Consider the following 19,940-nt stretch of genomic DNA (forward strand, 5'->3'; position numbering starts at 1 on the left):
ATTCGGTGAGGTTATGTTTATTTTATTATTATATTCTTATCTGAATCGGAATTCGGCAATTCGTGTAGAGTCTCAGTTGAGTGGTTTCAGAGTATTTATCATTTCTCAATTTGACTTTCCGGTTCTGTGAACTCAAGGTTTTTGATTGCCATCACATTTTGATTTCATAACATGGAGCACGTTCCTCGGTTCCACAGTTAATCTGCCACTGACTGCATGATCCGGCCAAAGCCGAAAGAGCTACATACTTACTTGCAGAAGATCGATTGAATTTTCCATTATTCAGGTAAAAAATAATTTTTACATCCTGGCAAATATCTACTCTTGTCGGCCTCCTGTGGTGTAGTGGTTTTAGCGCTGGCCCTATGATGAAGAGGTCCCGGGTTTGATTCCTGGCCAGGTGATCTGAGTTTGACGGTCTCCGGCAATGGTCACCTGGGGCTGGGGTAATAAGCGTGGGATTAGCCAATAGGCTATTTGAAATTGGTAAAAAAAAAAAACTCTTTTAGATCAGAAGTTGTCACTATATCCTCCTGCTTTAAATTATGAAGCAGACCTCTCCTGCTCAGTCACTTCGTGTCCAATTAAGTACTAATGGATTTTGTTTTACACCCCCCCCCCACCCATGGCGTGCAGTCCTGCAGCTAAAAGTCTGCAACTTTATGCATGAAGACAGGACAAAGTAGGAATGGAGTACTTGCTCTTTGATTGGGAGGTCAAGGGGCCGAATTTTGTCGGCTTTTTCACACGGAGTGCCAGAGCCATCGATGAGTTCAAACCGCACCACCAGCTAATCAGAAGCGCTAGGCCGCACTGAAGTGCAGTTGAGGCCCGTACTAAGTATATTTAAGTACAGTGGAAGGACTGACAAAATTCAGCCCCTGATTTCAACTTTCCGCTAGGTAACCCAAGTTCGATGCTCCCAAACAACTACCTGGGGTTGGCGTTTTAAGAGACTGAAGAGGGATGGGTCTGTAGGTGTAAGACCATCCCTCAGGCATATTTTAAGTGGAAACGAGAAGGAAAAAAGGTAAGAAAATTTGAACTATCAGGCTGTAGGTGAGCAAGTCAGGTTGGAATATAGGACAAAAAGCCCCTCGGAGAATGGATTGTCTACGAAGGACATGCTGTTGGGTAAGGACACAGCATGGACACGATAGGAACAATGCTGTGGTTAGCCTGCCCAAGGGACAAATTTTGAAGTGCTGTAATAAATTTTCTTTCTTTTCAACCATTTATTAAGTAGGTAACATCTATTCCTTGATCCAAGAGAAAACAAGAGAGGCAATACAAATTGCTGGCCGGCTGGCCCCCCCTACACTCACGAGTCGTCTCTGATGGGCCAATCCAACTGGTGCCCACTTGCTGGGACCCTTATGAAAAATAACACAGGGTTCATTTTTCATCGAAAATATCTCTATAACAAGGAAACATTTACTTGTGCATCGGAGCTTTCAAAAATCAATTTTCTAGATTTTTCTGTAGAGATTGACATGACATTCTTCCCTCAAATACACTGAACCGCTCGACCTGGATTTTTATTTTTTTCAAGTTAAATTCCAGGTCAAACTGTTCGGTGTGTTTGAGAAAAAAAATCCTGTATTATCCATCAATCCCTTTAAAAAATCTGAAAAATTTATTTTTCAAATCTCTGACACACACTTGTCCTTGTTTTTGCGATATTTTTTATGAAAAATGAACCCCATGTTCTTTTCCATAATGGCCCCAGCGAGTGGGCCTCATGCGAATCAGCCAATCAGAGAGGATTTGTAGCTCCACGCGGCCTGCTATTTGTAATGCAGCTCTTGTTTTCTCTTTGTCCTTGATTTTAATAAAAGCAGTTCAACACCCATCTTCTCTTTATGTTTTGACAGGTTTTGAAATAATGTCTCTCTTCTCTATCGGCAGTATCATCAATAGCTTGAAAATCTTCAGCCATATTCCTATACGGAAGCTACATGTTCCTCTCAGTTCCCCGCTGTCAAACATTTATTCGAGATTCCAAGCACCAGATTCAAACACTTTTAGAAATGGCAATCATATTCTTCAGCCTACCACACCCCTTCGCATTGATGTCTGTGGCATGAAGGTTGTTGGCAAACCTCACAGGAGGTGCAGGGACTGTCGTCTAGTTTTCATCGATGGCGTTCTTCATAATTTATGCTCTGCTTATGGTAGACACACTCAGAGGCGAAGAATGCCTCATTTTAAAGCTACCAGAATCGTAACACATGCTCAACAAACCAAGCAACGACCCTGGTGATTCCTGTTGTGAACCTAGTTTATATAAATCTGAAGATTGTATCCTGTTAAACCTATGTTTTGAAAAATATACTGGCTCTTAAGGCAAATGTCTTGAATAAATTTTTACCCTCTCTGTAAAAACACTAAAGCGCTGCATTCTTTGTCAGGGTCGAGATTCATTCGAATGCTCTCCATTTATGATGGTCGTCTATCATCACTGAAAGCCCTCCTTTGAAATGGAAGTCTGTACTTGTTACTCCTAAGGAAATATCAAAGAAGACGAATGGATGGTTATAGGTGTGAAAAAAATGAATAATAACAGGTCACTTTAGGAAAGACAGGGGCTCTGATAAAAGTCGCATTTTTCACCCCTGTTAAACTATTTTGATCAAGAGTATGTGAGAAAATACTACAATGTTGATGGCTCTCAGTGATTTTGCAGGAAATTTTTGCAATTTTTCCAAGGAATTCCTAATTTCATGATTTGCTTGCGAGAATTTCCAAATCTCAACTTCCCCAGTTTATTTCCAGGAGGAAGTGTATTTTATCATACTAAAATTGGTTTCAAAGCTGTCAAGAGGAATTACAAGACTCTCTAAGTCTTCCAAAAAAAATTTTAAACTTTCCAAATCTATGCGAAAGACTTAGTTTCTCAGATAAATTATAAAAAAAGTCCTGTGGTTTGTGACAAGTTGAAAAATAAATTGGTAAAAAATTTAATTACCATTTTTTTCTACTTTCATTTTAATTAAACAACATTGAAAGGCAAAAAATACAATGAAAATATGTGCACGACAAAAAAAGTTGATTTCTTTTCAAAATTCAGAATTTTAAGTTCATAAAAAAACCAGAATTTGCATTTCAATGTTTGAGTTCATCCTCGAGTAGGTATCTTATGTCTTGAAGTTATATTACGTACTATTTAATATTTTGAGAAAATATGTAATCTTAAAACTGACTAAAGCATTTATCACAGGTGTTCCGTGATTTTATTTTAAAACATTTAACAGTTAAAAGAGATCTTGGGAAGAAGATGACATGATTTCAAACTCGATTATGAGCTCAATTCTAATAAAAAAAATTAGGCACCTAGTTGAGGTCGCTTTTGACATTTTTAAAATTCTCGGAAGAGTGCCATTGTAATTCAGGCGGATGAGAAAAATTCTAATACATTCTGTGGTATCCTGCACTAAGCTCACCGTGGCATTAAACATCAATCCATTAAGGTTAAAATTAGACTTTACAGAACAGGGGAAAAATTGAAGAAAATCATTTTTTCTACGATAACACCTAATATCACAGTTTCTTGTTAACCTAATAAAAGTAACTTCTGCGTTTCAAATGGAGATAAATTCAGTAAATAAATGGAATAGATAGTAATGCTTCTGAGTCAGCTAGAAAAAAAAAAAACATTTTAAAGAATTTGATCAAAAAATTCAAACTTGAAATGGGATTACTATCAATGCAAATAATAAAAAAAATAAAAGCAACTGAAGATGAATCTGCTACAAATGGCCATTGAGTAAACATTTTATCAAGAACTTGCAGTTGAGGACCTCAAAAAAGAGGGATTAGTCTTCTGTTCCAGGAAGTTTAATAAGAGGTCGCCTTCAAGTTATCGAATAATTGCTCAGTATCTACAGGACATTTTTTTCATTCTCATTAATTCTTGTCTTCAATACACCTCATCAGATTTCAAATATATCAAGAAAACATGGATGCAATTACAATCATTACAGTTGAGTTGGCTTGTTCAAAAACGTCTGATGTCCAAAAAACAAATTTTTCATGAAGGGCAAAATCCATGAAAGCCTAGGAGTCCAAGTTCTGAGGAAAGTCAGAAAATATTTTTTTTTAGTAGGGGTCTTTACTAAAGTTGACTAGAAAGTATTTTAAACAAATATAATATACCTCCTAATCTAAGATGGATAGAGACAATCAATATACAGCATCTGAAAGCCACTAATCTCAGCTTTTTAACTTGCGACAGAACCTCATATTTGGTCTGGTAGAACTCTGAAAAAATGGGTTCTTTAAGCCCACCTCCTCTCCATTCAGGTCCAAAATTTTACTGTGCGTCATCCGGACATTTCCTTCCGCAACGATTTAAGATACTCACATGGAAATCCTTTTTACCTCCTACCAACTGTAAGCAGAATTCTCCTAAACATGCAAAGGTGCCAGTTATATGCAAGTATACCATACCATCTTCATACAAACAGTACAGTCACTTCGTCTAGAAAGTAATGAGGTGCAGGAAGAAAAAAATAAATGGACATCGGATGGTTTTGGAAGAGCCAATTCACTGTCGTAAATTTAAATATATATATTTTCCCGTGGTAAAAATGATATTTCTGTTGTGGCAAATTCCTCTTTCAGTTCTAAGGATGCGCATCTGCAGTTCTAACCAAGCACTAAGATTGCTGCCATGGAATTTTAGGTATCAGAAGATTTAGTTATCCGTTGGCTAGAATCATACAATGTTTAGCACGCACTTTCATAATTCTTGCTGGTGATGAAGCATTAAACATGCAGATCACAGTGGTATATTCTTTTTATGAATAAGAAAAAGAATCGATGATTTAAAAATTTAGAGGCTAAACTTTTATGATAATAAAACCATCGACTAAATCACTTACTGTTGCAAATTGAGTCAAATTTTAAGATCCCGTTCATTGCAACAAAAATGATATACTAAATCACAGGTGACAAATATGAATAACAATATTGTAAAAATAATCAACAAGAACATAACTCGTTACCTTCACTTTACAATAATCGAGATGCTTTAAAATGCATGCAACTTTGTTGGCTCATTTCAATTTCAATAATAAACTGTTAACTGGTGAACCATAAAACATAGGCTTTAAGATAGAAAAGTCAGAGAATCTATAAAATGTGAACATGGTCAAATTTTTCTCTCAATTAAAACACTAATGGGGGCTTAATTTTGACAATGCAATTCCAAAATCAAGTATCTTGTTCGCAGTGTTTACAAATCTCCGCTCCCTTTTTATTTTTTTGATAGAGACCAAATCAACATTAATCTTTGAAGTTTTTATAGAATTTTCTTCACTTAGAGAGGAAAAAGTTTAAGAGAAGAAGTTTTGAACCATTGACACCGAGTAGTTTTTCATTTGAAAAATAAAATAATACAGGGAGTTAGCAATGTTGCAAACCAAGATACATGGTCTGGGAGCTTCACTGTTGATTGGTTCACTCGATGCCACTTAAAAGAAAGTATTCATGCTGAACTCGTTCTGTTTTTTTTTTTTTTTTTTTTTTTTTTTAAACAGAAAGAGTACCGACAAAGAGATCTAATGGTTCTACAATATGATTGATTTTGTTGAGTCAAAACTAGTGATAATGAAGCCTGCAAAGATTAACAGACTGGGTCAAAAAATCCTGCCTAAATGGTAGCTCGAAAAGGAGCATAGTAGTAAAGAACGTTTGGATATATCGAAATGTAAAGTTTTTCCAGCCTACATATCGACGGTGAAAGTACCAAACCACGTATCTCGTTTGCGGTGTTTAAAAATCTACGCTCGCATTTTATTTTTTTGAAGTAGACCAAATCAATATCATTCCTACAAATTTTCATAGAATTTTTTCCGCACGAAGAGAAAAAATCACAGAAATTTTCAAGACTGGACGTTAAGTAGTTTTTCATTTAAAAAATAAAGTATGATAGGAAGTCTGCGACGTCGCAAACCGAGATACGTGGTTTGGTAGTTTCACCGTCGATAAGTATATGTATTGATAAAGATGTGTTACATGGAGAAACTTTGATGATGAATGTTAGCTGCGTAGTACTGATGAGACTAAAGACAAAGAAACCACTGTGCCTATGCATAGACACAAGATGACATAATGCGCTGAGTTTTTCTGTAATTTGTCAACAGGTTTACCTTTACAGTTGCTGGACATAGAAACTTGACATTCATCCAGTTCTAAAAACGTATTAGTTTCTGAACTACTAGATTCTTTGATGAACCAGCAATCACAGTACAAGTTTAAGCATTCTGATGTATGTTTTCTCTTCAAAATTTCACAAAAACATAGCTAGCGCAATAAAAATTACTGACATTAACTCCTACGACGAAATGGTCCATGAGTCGATCCTAACCAAGATAGTGACGTTTTGATTTAGCGCTAGTTATAAAAGATTTGAATTTCCTGCATGCAAGAAAGATCAGGGCCTCGGTGAATCAAATTGCACATTACAGCGGTTTCGACAGGTTTCTTGATCCAGCAGTGTTCCTTCTCTGCCCTGTGTTGTTCAAAGAGTTAACAACAAGCAACAGCTAAGCCGAAGCTCCCAGATTGAGGCTACCATATTTTCATACCATAGAGACTGTTACAGTAACGTTTAATGTGCGATTTGATTCAAGTAGATTATGGATTTTTCATGACTGAAAAGTTTGTATTTAGGCATCAAAAAACATTATTATCTTGGTAAGGAGTTTCTTTCAATAATATTTTTGGCACAAATCGGGTTTTACGTGAAATTTTGATGAGAAATCATAATGCTTAACTTCGCATCATGTCTAGTGCTCCGCTCAATCGCATTTCTGCTACAAGCTTTTTAATGGATCTGCTTTCGTACTTGTTAAATCAATTACTAATTTGAAGTATCATCAGTACTCACAGCATACATTGACTGATTCCTTCGTTTGAATTTCTTTTTTGTCGGTAAAGAACTATTGAGGTCAGACTCTTCATCAAGTATATTATCAGGTTTTCCTGGTACATCTTCAGATACAGTTAAGGATTCTACTTGGGAGACAGAGATTGCTGAGCTATCCTGGGTAGCAACAGATATATCTCTCTCAGAATCCAGTAGAGATTCTTGAGTATTTTGATTACTGAACGAGAGATTAGAGATGACATTCTGAGAATCTGAAACCAGATTTAAAAAGGCATGATAAGTTTTCAGACATTTCAAGGAAAATCATTCAAAAATTAATGGTAACCAAAATAGTGCATTTTTCACACTTACTGCGGATATTAGGTACGTTTATGACATAGTTTGGTGAAAATGAAAGAGAAATCGCATTAAAAAACGATTCTGCGTAAAAATGAGCTACTAAGATACAAATTTCTGTTCCCAGATCAAAATCAAGAAAAAAAAAAACATGGTAAGTATCTCAAATTGAGGAAATAATTTGATTTGCAAAAATGGTACTTTCAATTCTTATTAAGGAACGTATCTACGTAATAATGAGCTGGTAGGATACGAATTTCTGTTCCCAGATGTTGGAAAGATTTGTTGATCCTCCTTCTGACAGATTCTCTTCTTTTGGTCACTGGTTCATAGGCTGTCCTAAAGATAATGCAACGGTTTGTGTTTTGAGTGACCTGAAGCAGATACTCAAATGCTGTTTTCGCTGTTTGTAGGTCAAGTCTTTAGCTTTAGAATGAGGCTTTGTAAAACTCAATTGGTTGAAAACTTGCCGAATAATTACCAGAGTTTTTCTTAAGGACTGTTTTCTGAACTCTTCTACTATTTTAAGATGCTTCTTGAAAGAAACAGAATGAGTCAAAAATAAAGTTTCAATTCAAGGAATTTGACAAAAAAGTTTTCTTACCAAAGCAATGTCTACAACTATAAACAGTCACGTTTATTGTTTTACAAAGTTTTAAATTTCAAACGTTTACTTGTGAGCAGTCACTTTTAAGCATTTATTTAATTTCTTTCAGAAAGTACCCTAAAATTAAGCATGACCTCATTATTCCATCCAAATTATTTTAAATTAAAAAATAAAGAAGTTATGATGGGGCGAGTTTTTCTTTGTCCATTCGAGTACTAGATATGATGAAATCTAACAAATGAGCCCCCAAACACACTGCTGCTTGATTTCTTCAAAATCAAAAAACTGAGTCAGTTGGCTAAGGAGTAAACAACAATCTTACCGTCTGAGACTGCTGTTTCAAAAAGTTCAGAATAATCCGTGAGAGAAGTTTGAGAATCTAAAAAACAAAAGAGTGATAAACATCAATTACGAAAATATTTACGTAAACATTGCAAAATACAACACAGTGCCATTTCAATATATTACAAGGCATTTATTGAGAACACATCTCATTTATTAATTTTTTTTCTTTCCAAAATCAATACATGTATCTATTTCAGAAAAAAGTGAACAAGAAAATAACCACTGCTAGAGCAGGTTCAAAACACATAAAAATTTATTTCTACTCACATTATTTCCTATCGGTTCTTGTTATTAGAAGAATCTTTACTAAGTATATCGCTAATTAGAACAAATCAATCACGTACTATGTCTCCAGGTACTCAGGGTTTAAAGAAAGTTGGGAACTCAACAGAATGAATAGACCACTGAAATTTTTTTAATGACTCCATTTACCTCAACTCATTTCTTATCTTTGATAATTATTCAAATTATTTGATACTTACCATCGTATTTTGGCTTTGGTAAACTGATACTCAATGAGGGTGATTCTGGAGAAAAAAGAAAGAAAAAAAGAGGAAAAATTCTATTAAAATTTAGTTTGAATTTGAAGCTTAACCTCAGAGTTCAAGAAAGAGAATAATTTTATTAAATATATGTAACCTTATTTTGAGGAAAAGGGACTTCAACGCCCAGAGAAAATGTTTTCAAGGGGAACAATTTAGTTGAATTACTCAAGAATTCAAAAGAAAATTTATTTGAAAGTCAACAAGAATGACTTGTGGGCAGTATAGGTAGTTGTGCCAAAAGAAGGCATAAAGTTGCTTTAGAAGCCTTGAGCATGGAAAATTGGAATTTTAAATATGTAGATTTTTCTCAGAATGTTGTGTCCCAAAATTTTTGTAGAGCACTATTTAATACCCTCATAATAATGTTTAATTCAATTTGAAGTTTTTGTGGAAAATTCAGGTTCCCTTTCCCCGATGGTCAGATAATGATTTCTAAAATTTACTTTTATGATTAGAATGAATATTCACAAACCAAAAATTGAAGTTTCAGTGACAATTATCTTATTAAGTGGCAGAGGTAGCAAAATACTATAAACTGGTGGTACTTTGACTTCTTTTCATGGCAGATAATTGTTTATTATACAAATTTCTGTGAGATAGTGTAGCAAAGTTTCAAGAGTCATCACACTTAAAATAGAGCTTACCGAAAGTGGGGATAGAGACTTCTGCAGGTACACTTGGTGATTCTGTAAAAATTAAATTATGATTAACACGACAGAAAATTAAAAATTGTGCATCGTAAATATATGGACAAAGCAGTAAAATAGTGTCCAATCCACATTATTTTGCAGGAAAAACAAGTCCAAACTATTATGACTTTAATCAAATAGAAAAACAAAATTTTCTTTTGATGAAATTACCTTTCTCCCGATCACTTTTTATCCGGTTCTCAACGGGACGCAACGGCCGGAACGTCGGTGATAAGAACGCGTTCGCGACGGGTGCACCCACGAGTTTTTAAAGTGTTTTATAGTAAATTTTAGTAAATCTTAGTAAATTTTAACAATATAAGATGTGACTGTTAGTGTTTACCGAAGTCGAAGTGACCTGATGATGATGATTAATATCATCGAAATAGCTATCGTCTGAGAACCGGATAAAAAGTGATCGGGAGAAAGGTAATTTCATCAACATAATGCAGCCCGATAAAAATAAGTTCAACTTTAAATTAAAATTTTCTTTGTTGGAATGAGGCAAAGATCAGGGCAGATGTTAATTATACCACTGAATTCGAAAATTAGCTTTGTTTTTTCCATTGCGTGAGACTTTCCAGAGAGAGTGCAATTCATTTTCCGAGAACAAGTGCATGCTGAGCAAATAAACAAAAAACATGTCATTTTCGGATTTAGCACGCAAAGATACATTAAAATAAATCTATGACATTTCTAGGAACTTTTCCTCCTTTTTCTGATAAGAAAGTTTCCTCAGTCAAACCACAAAATCAGCTCATTTGACCGATGTAAATCTTATCCGTTTGTTTTACATCTAAAAAGGAGGATAAATATCTTTTTCTATTTATCTGATGGAGAAAAGTTGAATGTAATCTGGCAGTTAAAGCTGGAAATTATCATATTGTTTTTCTATCACTAACTGTTTTCACAGAAATCAAATTTTTCAAAAAAAGTACTCTTTGGGGCCTGAGAATCGGCACTTTTTGGGAAATTGAACGGAGCAAAACACTGATGGATCATGAAAAAAATCTGGCGTCATTTCCGTTCTCAGCAACCAAACTACATGAGAAAAGCTTAATCAATCTTTCATACAAAACGTTTACTCTCTATTTCAGATTTAGAACAAACAGAAAATATTTACATTGATGAAATGGGCAAATTTTGTCCCTTTAATGAGTCACTCACAATCTCAAATTTTCCTCGTGTCAAAGACTTGGAGTGAAAACACTTAAAATGGAGCTTACCAAAAGTGGGAATAGAGACTTCCGCAGGTACACTTGGTGATTCTGTAAAAATTAAATTACAATAAACATGACAGAAGATTAAAAATTGTTCATCATAAATATATGGACAAGGCGGTGAAATAGTGTCCGGTCCACACTTTTTTGCGGGGAAAACAAGGCCAAAAAGTTCAAAAAAATTTTCAATTTTTTTACAGTAATTGATTCAGCATGTAACTTGCACACATCTAAGTAAATCTTCTGAGTAAACCTGACGCAGCCCCCTTTACAGAGATATAAGAAGATGGAGGGAGGAGCTCACCGTCAACTACTGTGCTCAGGGGCCGGTCAACGGAAACCTGTGCCGGTAGTACAAATAGTCCGAATCAAAATAGAACTAAGACTTCATATCTAATAGATAGTCTTCATCAAAATGAAACTGAAACTTCATAGCTAATATTGATGCTACACACAATAATGATTATTTTTATTGGAGAAAGCCACTTACCAAAGGGTGTTTCGGTCAAAGGGACAAAATCTGGAAAAAAAGAAAAAATTACAGTTCATAAGAGCAATATACAACTATATCTTGAGGACTAACCCCGGAATTTGATGAGTGGATTGGTAGGAGAAAAAAAAAAAATAGCAACTGTGACAAAGCCAAAAAATTTGAAGGGCAGAGGGGGGCTTTGACAGTCTAAGGGGCCAAGAGCAGGTAAAAACTGACCAAAATACTTTTTTTGCAAGAAAAATTCTTCAACCATTACTGGCAAGAGGAAGGGAGTCTCTAAGCAATAAATCAAGGGTTCAAAAGTTTGCCTTTAACTTTGGAAGCCCTTTTGTTAAACATATTGATTCAGTGCATTCTGAGCTGTATGCATTTCTTGTAAGCTATTTATCTAGAGTAAGACTGGACTTAGATTATCTTCATCACACTTCGTATTCAACTTTTGAGAGTTAAAACAAACTTGATAACAATCTGCAGACACCCGTACAATGAGATCTCCTTCTGTTTTGCATTTACAGTGCCAATAACCTTTTCAAGCTAGCAGCTACTGTTTAAATGAACGGAAAAGATACAAAGTAAATTCAAAAATACTTCATTAGCTGCACAGCTTTCATCAATCTTGCTAAGTAGATGTGTATTTGTAACGCTCCTGGAAAACCGATCTAAGCCCATAAAAAATAAAAAATGTATTATTAATACCCTAGTGCAGAGCAGTATTTTGCATATATTTTGAGACAAAATCCCTCAAAAATGTCCGACCAAACCGAAGTTAAGGGAGTTAAAAGAAACGCACTTTCGAGAAAAAACCATTTACAACTTAATCCACCATGCTTAAAGCATGAAATTGCCTGATAATAATGCAACTTTCTGTCCTATATTGTTCAAAGAGAGAGCTAAGCCGCTTGCTGTTTGTTCTCTGGGAAACTAGAAAGCAAATACAGTTGAAACCTCAAAATCCGATTTTTCGACCAAACCGGATCAATGTTCTGCAGAAACTTTGACTCTATGACCTGAAATTCCTCTCCTGTGGCTAGTCACAGATATCAATGAAATGTTTTCAAAATCAGTTGAGAGATAGTTACAGTAACATAGAAGAGAAAGAATAAATATTAATGTGTATCATACCATCTCCATTCAACAAGACGAGTGGGTCATCTATGCACAATTTAGAACAAAAAGATGTCGTTTGAGGATTAACCACACATAAAGAAGAACTTCTCTGGGGAGTGCTGGTTTGATTATGGCTGGAGTAAGCAGCTGCGGTTCTAACGAAATTGCTTGGAACTGTGAGGTCACCATTGAATTTTTGTAAAACTAGGTCCATTTCTTCTTGGCTGGGTTTAAAAATCCACCTGTGGAATAAATCAATCTTAGGAATGCAATTTGGATACGGCTTGGAAACAAGAGGGATGTTGCGGAGAATAGGGCGTATTTCTGCCAAACAGAACTATGTGCATGAAGACATGAGTCCTGACACCCATAAGAATATGTGCAGAACAGGGCTCACGTCATAATGCACATAGTTTCGTTCGATAGAAATACGTCCAATAGTAACTTGTGGCAAGTGGAAATGAGCTGCACAAATGATGCCACATCACAGAATCCAACAGTTTTTGTGCTTTTTTTTAATGTATAGTTAATTTTTGGTTTAAATCTGTGACTAATGTAAAATGTTTACATTAATTTCAGTACCTTAGTTGTGCTTGGATAATTTATTGGACTGGGATCTACAGAATTTGACAGAACGTTGCTGACAGTAGTCAGTGGTCTATTAGGATAAGATGTCATGTAGAAATCTTTAAATAAAAATGAGATGATCTAAAAAAGTAGTGTAGAAGACTATTATGATGAATAAGTTCATGATGAGTTAATGAATTTATGAAGGAAAGATATCGGGAATTTGATTCAAAATTACACAGGTCTGGAATGGGAAAAAATGCTGGACATTTGACAGATGACTCCTGCTTAATTCTAGCGCCGAGTCCAGAGATTACCTTGGTTTCTCTCCTACACTTACTGATTTTCTGGAGAATTGAGATTTTCCTCGAAAAAGCGTTTTGGAGAAAGAAAATTTTTCCAGAGAGTTGGGGCATGATACCAAGATGATTTTTGGACTCGGGAGCCGATGATACGGAGGAACTCATGTACCGCATGCATTGCTACGAACAGATGCCCAAAAGGGCCATTTTTGGCCCATTCTTACAAAATTTTCCAAGGATAGAATTGTGTGGGTCCTGTTAAATATTGCACCATACCTCCCGATTATGCTAAAATGTTAGGGAAAGACGTTAGGAAAGAGTATTTGAACAATTTTTCCAATTATATAAATTATCGAACTTACCTCTCAGTTTTACAGGGACCAGGCATGTACTGGTAGGATTTTTCAACACTCAGCAGGTGATTTGTTAAAAACAAAATTGTCAGCCATTCTAAGTCATATTCGAGAACCTTTGCTTTGCTTTCATCACTGGCTATTTCTAATAACTGTTAAAATGAGAAATAAGTAGCATAAGTAGCATAAGTATCATCTTCAGTCCTCGGTAAACTGATGCAACTACTTCACTATTATCACACCAATCAACGAACATTTTCATTTGATTACCTCTGAAAAATCCTCAACTAAGCTTAAGCTTTGAATTATTAAGTTTTATTTAAATTATTCTGATTCACCAGTCTATCTATTTCATTCACCTGTATCCTGCAATGGATCAGGGGCAAGATATTTCTACAGGGTTACAGTGAAATTTTGCAGGCATACAATTTCTTGAAAAAACAAAAAAGTTCTTTAAAAAGTTCAAAAAAGCATTTCTGAGGAGAGAAAAAGCTTATCAAATCCAGCCAATTAGAAGTCAATAGTCTAATTAACATAGCAAGGCAATGCCTGAAGTTCACTTCAGCCAATCAGCAAATCGACGGTGAAACTACCACACCACGTATCTCGTTTGCGGTGTTCAAAAATCTCCGCTCCCATTTTATTTTTGTGAAAGAGAACAAACCAATATCATTCCTAGAAGTTATCACAGATTTTTCTTCACACAGAGAAGAAAAATCATGTAAGTTTTCAAGAAATGATGTTGAGTAGTTTTCCATCTAAAAGATAAAGTATGACAGGAAGTCTGCAACATCGCAAACCGAAATAAGTGGTTAGGGAGTTTCACCGTCAAAATGCTGTTAATCCCATTTAGCTACTTCATCAGAGCCCACTAAAAATATTGTTTCTAACAGGTCTCATTTCTTGAGTTTTTGAGACAGGATTTCTGTGCCGTTCAGGGTTCTGGAAGAGACTGAAAAAATTCCTTGAAGCTTAGTTCACTCCATACTTTCTGAAAATGGAATAGAAAAAGTGAATGCCACTGACCCATTATTTTATTATTTTATTCCCCTCACCGCATTGACTCTTGATAGAATGGGCTTTATTTTGTCTCTTAAGTTTTAGCCTTAAACCTAATTTTCGGAACTGAGCCAATACAAGAAATAATAAAAGAAGATCTCATTTTTTAAAGAATAACACGATTGGTTCATGATAAGTATAAAATTATAGAAGCAAGAAGAAAATAGGGTGTCAATTGAGAAGCCAATACGTCTATTGACACATATTAGACGCTACGAATATCGTGAATAAGCCTCAACTAAGTTCTGCAATCTAGAGGAAGATTGATGTAAAAATGTAAACAGTTAATGTAACACTAGATAGAATGGACTGTGCATGTACAAGATTAAAAGGTTGGACAACAAAATACCTGCAAATATCTTTTTCTTTTCAGACATTTATCTAAAGCAAGAAATCGAGTTGATTTTATAGGACCAGGTTCGTCTATATTTTCATCCTTTTTCTCCTAAGAAAACAAAAGAAAAATAAGTTTTAATACTTGACGATGATGCTTCAATACATGATTGTATACTTACTGGCTTGCCCTTCCAGATCTAGAGGGATTTCATATCATCCTCAAAGATTTGGAATCTACTAGGAAATTTGTTTTGTCAACAAATGGTTAGTGTATGTTGGGTAAGCTCTCACTGAGTCTGCATACAACAATATCTTGATGTTTGGACCTGATTTAGCAGAGGAACAGATGATTTCATCCAAAACAACATAACTAATTTCAGAACCCCTATACTGATAGGTGATTTTATATAAGGATCCATGCATTCGGTTTTTATCTCCTGAACTTAATCCATTAGAAGAGTTCTTGCATACGTACACAAGAACTCTTCTGATGTACAATGCTAAAAACTTTGGTTATTGTTCGAGTTATTTTTTGTGCTATAATATCATGGCAGGTGCAGTTTCATCGAAAAGCCTTGTGCTTATCAAAAAGGCACTGATCCTCTGTCTGTGTTGCATTATGACTTCAAAAAAACCTTAATAATGTCTCTGAGGTCATAAATAGATGGAATGACCTCACAAATCTCCAATTGAATCAGTGAGAACGAAAACACACCAACTCGAAAAAATGAAAGTAATCAAGATACATACAAAACTGCACAGTAGGTAAAGAAATTAGTCTAAGAAAAATATTTTTGGTGCCTTAAGGCAAGCACTTAAGGACACTTCAAACGTCCAAGTTGGAACAGATGCGGTACTTCAATGCCCTTTATGAAAATTGACTGTCTTCAATGAAAAGTAAACATTTTCTACTTATCGAGTTGGTGTGTTTTCGTTCTCACTGATTTAATTAGGAGAAGGAGGTATCAACATACTCTTGATGCAGAAAATATGTGACAAAAAATTAAAAACTTACAACATGGGGAACTAATGCCACAAATTTAGTATGTAAATGAGCTGCTAACCAATAGGACGGCTTCAAATGATCCAACAGTTCCCTACATGGCTCACTGCCCAATTTATCATTATCCATGTCATCCCTGAGGGAAGAAAAAATTAATAGATTAGCAAAATTGCAAAAAAAGGAGATGCCACTACATAAATAAGTACACATACTGAAAGTTTTTGCTGGTTTCATTATGAATCTATGTGTTATAACATTATTGTTTATTTGATTTACAGTTGGACAGATTTAACCAGATGCAGTCTACCTATACCAGACATTGCCTAATATCATAGTGTATTTTATTTTTTCCGACAGAAAACTAAGTTTAAGTTAAAACTTTAAAGAACATGAAATGCAATTGAACTGTAAAACCAGTCCAGTTTTACATCGTTAACAAGAGTATTTAGTCATCAAGAGTCAAGAGTTTTTATCATTTTTGTCAACGTTTTCTCAATTAAATTTTTTTTTCTAATATTCTATGTGCCAACTGTAAGTCACACTCTTCTTGTGATCATTGTTTTACAGAGCAGTTCAAATAGACATTGGGTGCTTCATTATAATGGGACAAGTTTAAAAGCTTGTAACGCTTGAAATTATCTATAATTATATATAAAATTATATATACAAATTCAGAAGAAATTATACATAAAATATTCAAGAATTCGTCATTTCAATGGCAAAACTGTTTCAATACCTGAAAAAAGGTTTATGTCGTAGCAGTTGATTTCTGTTTCCATGCTCCCAAATTCCTTTCGGCCAATCATGAGAGATCATAATATCAAGAGACGAAGAGAGCTGAAAAATTAAAATCGTTCATCAAGAGACTGAGCACAGATTTCTAGAAGGGATTTTAAATGTAATTGGATGAACTTTCTGAGGGGTGACTATTAATGATAGAGGTCAAAATAGGCAAAATTGATTGGTGACAAAAAGTCCTCTATGCTATTGTTATAAAAGGGTGTATCAAATATGCTTCAAAACTGAAAAAAAGGAGACCATATGTCATTTTGATCTCTGTCTGCAGAGATACCATTAAATGATTTCATCTGTTAGCACTCAGCACTTGGAGGATAGTCCTCCATATCTAAGATTTAGGTTAATTTGACCAGATACAAGAAATCAGTATTAACTTCTGATGATGCAGAAAGTCTACTGAAGCTCTAAAAATGATTTACTTGTAAAGATTTTCAAGGAAATGTTGAAAATAAGACTTACCTGTTTCATTCGAAACACTTCCAAGTTTCTGACATGGTAGACACTTCTTTTGGTTTGCTCTGTATACGGTGGCTTCTCAAAATGACCCTTCATGTAATCTGCACCCTTGGATATCCCAGAAATTCCTCCAATCCTCAATCCACCAAACCTAACAACCCCTGCATACCCTAGATAGAATATGTTAGGCGCAACCCATCCTCCGTAAGGTAGCTCTTGCAGGTAATTGGAAGCTTCGTGGTTCCCACCAACAAATATGGTCAGGACAGGAGCTAACTTTTCTCCAGAGTAATACCTAAAAAACAATCAAATCACAATAATATGATTGTAATTTTCAGTTAAATTAGATCAACCTGACTTAAACTAATCTGGATAATTTTTACTTGAACGACCCATAATTTGCCCCCTCTCGGTGAGTGCAAAAACTAATCAGCATAATTTAAATATTTCTTTCTTTATTACACTTTAAAACCGATATGCTCTATTTTCAATTAAACCCTAATATCAGGAGGTTTTTTCCAAGCTGTATTTCATTCTCTCAGCATAGGGTCAAAATCATCCAGGGGCTGACAAGGAGGTAGGAACTTGACGAAAAATCCGAGTGAATTGGTCAATAATTAGGGTGATTTTCGACCAGTTGAAATGGGCCAATTCAAGCATTGATTCAGACCCCTGTTCAGGGTGCAAAGAGTATAGGAAGTGATTTCTTTTTGCCCTATTCCACCCCTCCTGCCCAATAATTGAATCTATGGCCTTGTCTCGACGCGCAACTGTTAGGGAAATTGGCGCAACTGTTGAAGGAAGGAAGTGTCTCAAAAATGTTTCACTTATAAGTGAAACTTTCAAGGTCAGAAACCTGGAACCTCAACAGTTGTTTACCTTCGTGTTTTGAATTGATAAACGCTGGTTACACGTGAAGCGGGAGTTTATTACGGGTGTTTTATTTCATTCGGAAAGGTTATTATTTAGAAATATTTGTAGACATTTCAGTTTCAATTTTATATTTTCGTTTGTAGCATATCACTACAGCAGGAAAATAAAATTTTATCGAATATATTTTCTTTTTATCCATATCTGAGTTATGTTATTGTTTTTTGTTTTATACCTGGTCGACATAATGCAAAATATTCACCTCCCGTTCATAATTATCAGTTCAGTTATCTCAATTGACATCGTTTAACCTAGAAAAATTAATATTGTTCAAATATTCCCGCCTAAAAGTTCCAGGAACACATGCGTGCGCGTCGAGACAGGGAATTTCGGTTGGTGCAACAAACTCGCTGCAGTTGCACCTAATTCCCTCAACAGTTGCGCCGTCGAGACAAGGCCTTAATTGATAAGACAAGACATGACATGGCCCCATCTTAACCCTAGGTGAAATATAATGCATTTCACTGTCTATTCTTGCTGCTTTAAACTTTCAATAATCGGCCTACTGATAGAGGACAAGGTTCTCATTCTATATTTTTTTTAGTATTTTGTGAGAATTGATCATGAACTTTTGACAAAAATAGGAGAATGTCTATTAAATTTGAAGGAAGGCTCAGAACTTTGCGTACATACTAATGAGAATATATATTCAGGAGATACCTGCACCCCTAAATTTACATTATACTTTGTAAAGGGTGGTTTGTGCTTGTTCAGGAACTGTTCAAGCACTTATTTTTTTCTCCAAAAACTATGCATGGACTCAAATCATGAAATCAGCAGCTCATAAAGCAAGCCATAAGATGGAAAGAAGTCGAATACTAACTTGTAAAACGAACACATATTCTGATATTTAGCAGGAACAGCCATGCATCGGAGATCTTGTATATTCCGCGTAGCTTGAAAATCACCGCAACAAATTAAAAGATCTATTTTCTTTCCTTCTTTCTCTTCCGTCTTCTTGATATTTTCATACACATTGTCCAGTTCACCGTGCAAACAACCAACTACTGCGACTAACATTATCTTGATTCACTTAGCAAATGGTTCAATCACTCAAGTCAAATGAAGAAAAGCCTTGCAAACTCACTATAGCTAAAGTTAAAGTGAATATGTAATGAATTATATTTCATAAAACTTAAGAAAAATCTGGAGGTAACCGGGACCGGGTTGTTGTTATTGTGTTTTTGAATAACCTAACCTAAACCAAAAACGCCAGCAAGCAGGTGTGTGGATGGTCCAAAAAATAAAACTTTTTTTGGAAAAAGGAAAACTTGGGAAAACTCGCATTTTCCACGTTTCCTGAGATATAATATTTCGATGCGTGAGTACTCTCCCTTTTATAAGTGCCTGGAAAACTTTGAGCTTGTTGGATTTGTTTTTCTTCCAAGTTTTTTGGTCAACTTTAGAGTCATGAGACCCGACAACCTGCTACCGTTTATACCGCGCATTTTTAAATACCTGATGAGGGTTGCCTCTCAATCAGTTCTGATTTAGATTGTAAGATTGCCAGCTGCTACAATCATGTCAAAAAAGAGAATATTCTCCACTGAATATTTTGCCATTCTCTATTAGGAACCTCAGGAGCAACTGATGCTGCTTACTGGCGTTAAGCATTGTGTCCGACGCATTGAATTCTGCAATAGTTTTTAGTTCCTCCTCCGCAGAACGAGGAAAAAAGCACAAACATTTCCGGATGGAATTCTAAGGCATACCTACGTCTGTATATTATTTGCCGTGAGAATCGAAGTGCGTCGTCAAGGGGTGTTTACCTACCTCCCGGTCTCTGACCACAGGATTTAGCTATTATTCTTGAGCGCTGTGGAAAGCGGACTGGATTTTCATCAGGGATCAATCACGACTATAAATGAAATTTAGTCAAAAACCATATCCATAAAACTCATG

At 35.3% G+C, this 19,940-nt stretch overlaps 1 protein-coding gene and 1 long non-coding RNA gene across 3 annotated transcripts; one reads left to right on the top strand and one right to left on the bottom strand.

Annotated features, from left to right (window-relative positions):
- The first annotated feature begins 11 nt into the window (after positions 1-11).
- Positions 12-2,351, top strand: LOC140224529 (uncharacterized). The gene is made up of 2 exons (XR_011899799.1): positions 12-286; positions 1,875-2,351. It is a non-coding gene; the product is annotated as an uncharacterized lncRNA (long non-coding RNA).
- A 3,151-nt stretch (positions 2,352-5,502) lies between these two features.
- On the bottom strand, positions 5,503-19,244 carry ldbr (lariat debranching enzyme). 2 transcript variants are annotated; one of them, XM_019061109.2, is made up of 13 exons: positions 18,862-19,244; positions 17,112-17,403; positions 16,591-16,691; positions 15,867-15,990; positions 14,865-14,960; positions 13,466-13,608; positions 12,250-12,476; positions 11,125-11,154; positions 10,641-10,682; positions 9,370-9,411; positions 8,663-8,707; positions 8,158-8,214; positions 5,503-7,143 (listed from the first exon to the last, which is right to left on the bottom strand). In XM_019061109.2, exons 1-13 carry the CDS (start codon positions 19,056-19,058, stop codon positions 6,866-6,868), a joined length of 1,674 nt encoding a protein of 557 aa, XP_018916654.2. In that variant the 5' UTR covers positions 19,059-19,244; the 3' UTR covers positions 5,503-6,865. The 2 variants fall into 2 exon arrangements, with proteins under 2 accessions (XP_018916654.2, XP_018916656.2); XM_019061111.2 differs by lacking the exon at positions 10,641-10,682.
- Between the last annotated feature and the right edge of the window lie 696 nt (positions 19,245-19,940).

This window comes from Bemisia tabaci, chromosome 4, assembly GCF_918797505.1.
Source record: "Bemisia tabaci chromosome 4, PGI_BMITA_v3".
In the NCBI taxonomy this organism is placed as follows: Eukaryota; Metazoa; Arthropoda; class Insecta; order Hemiptera; family Aleyrodidae; genus Bemisia; species Bemisia tabaci.

Excerpts from the sequence above, each read along its gene's own strand:
- ldbr (XM_019061109.2), bottom strand. The coding sequence starts at position 19,058 with ATGTTAGTCGCAGTAGTTGGTTGTTTGCACGGTGAACTGGACAATGTG. Across the intron at positions 11,155-12,249 it reads CGTCTTGTTGAATGGAGATG|ATTTTGTCCCTTTGACCGAA; the intron begins GTATGATACACA and ends CTTTTTTTCCAG. Across the intron at positions 8,215-8,662 it reads ACCAAAGCCAAAATACGATG|ATTCTCAAACTTCTCTCACG; the intron begins GTAAGTATCAAA and ends TTTGTTTTTTAG.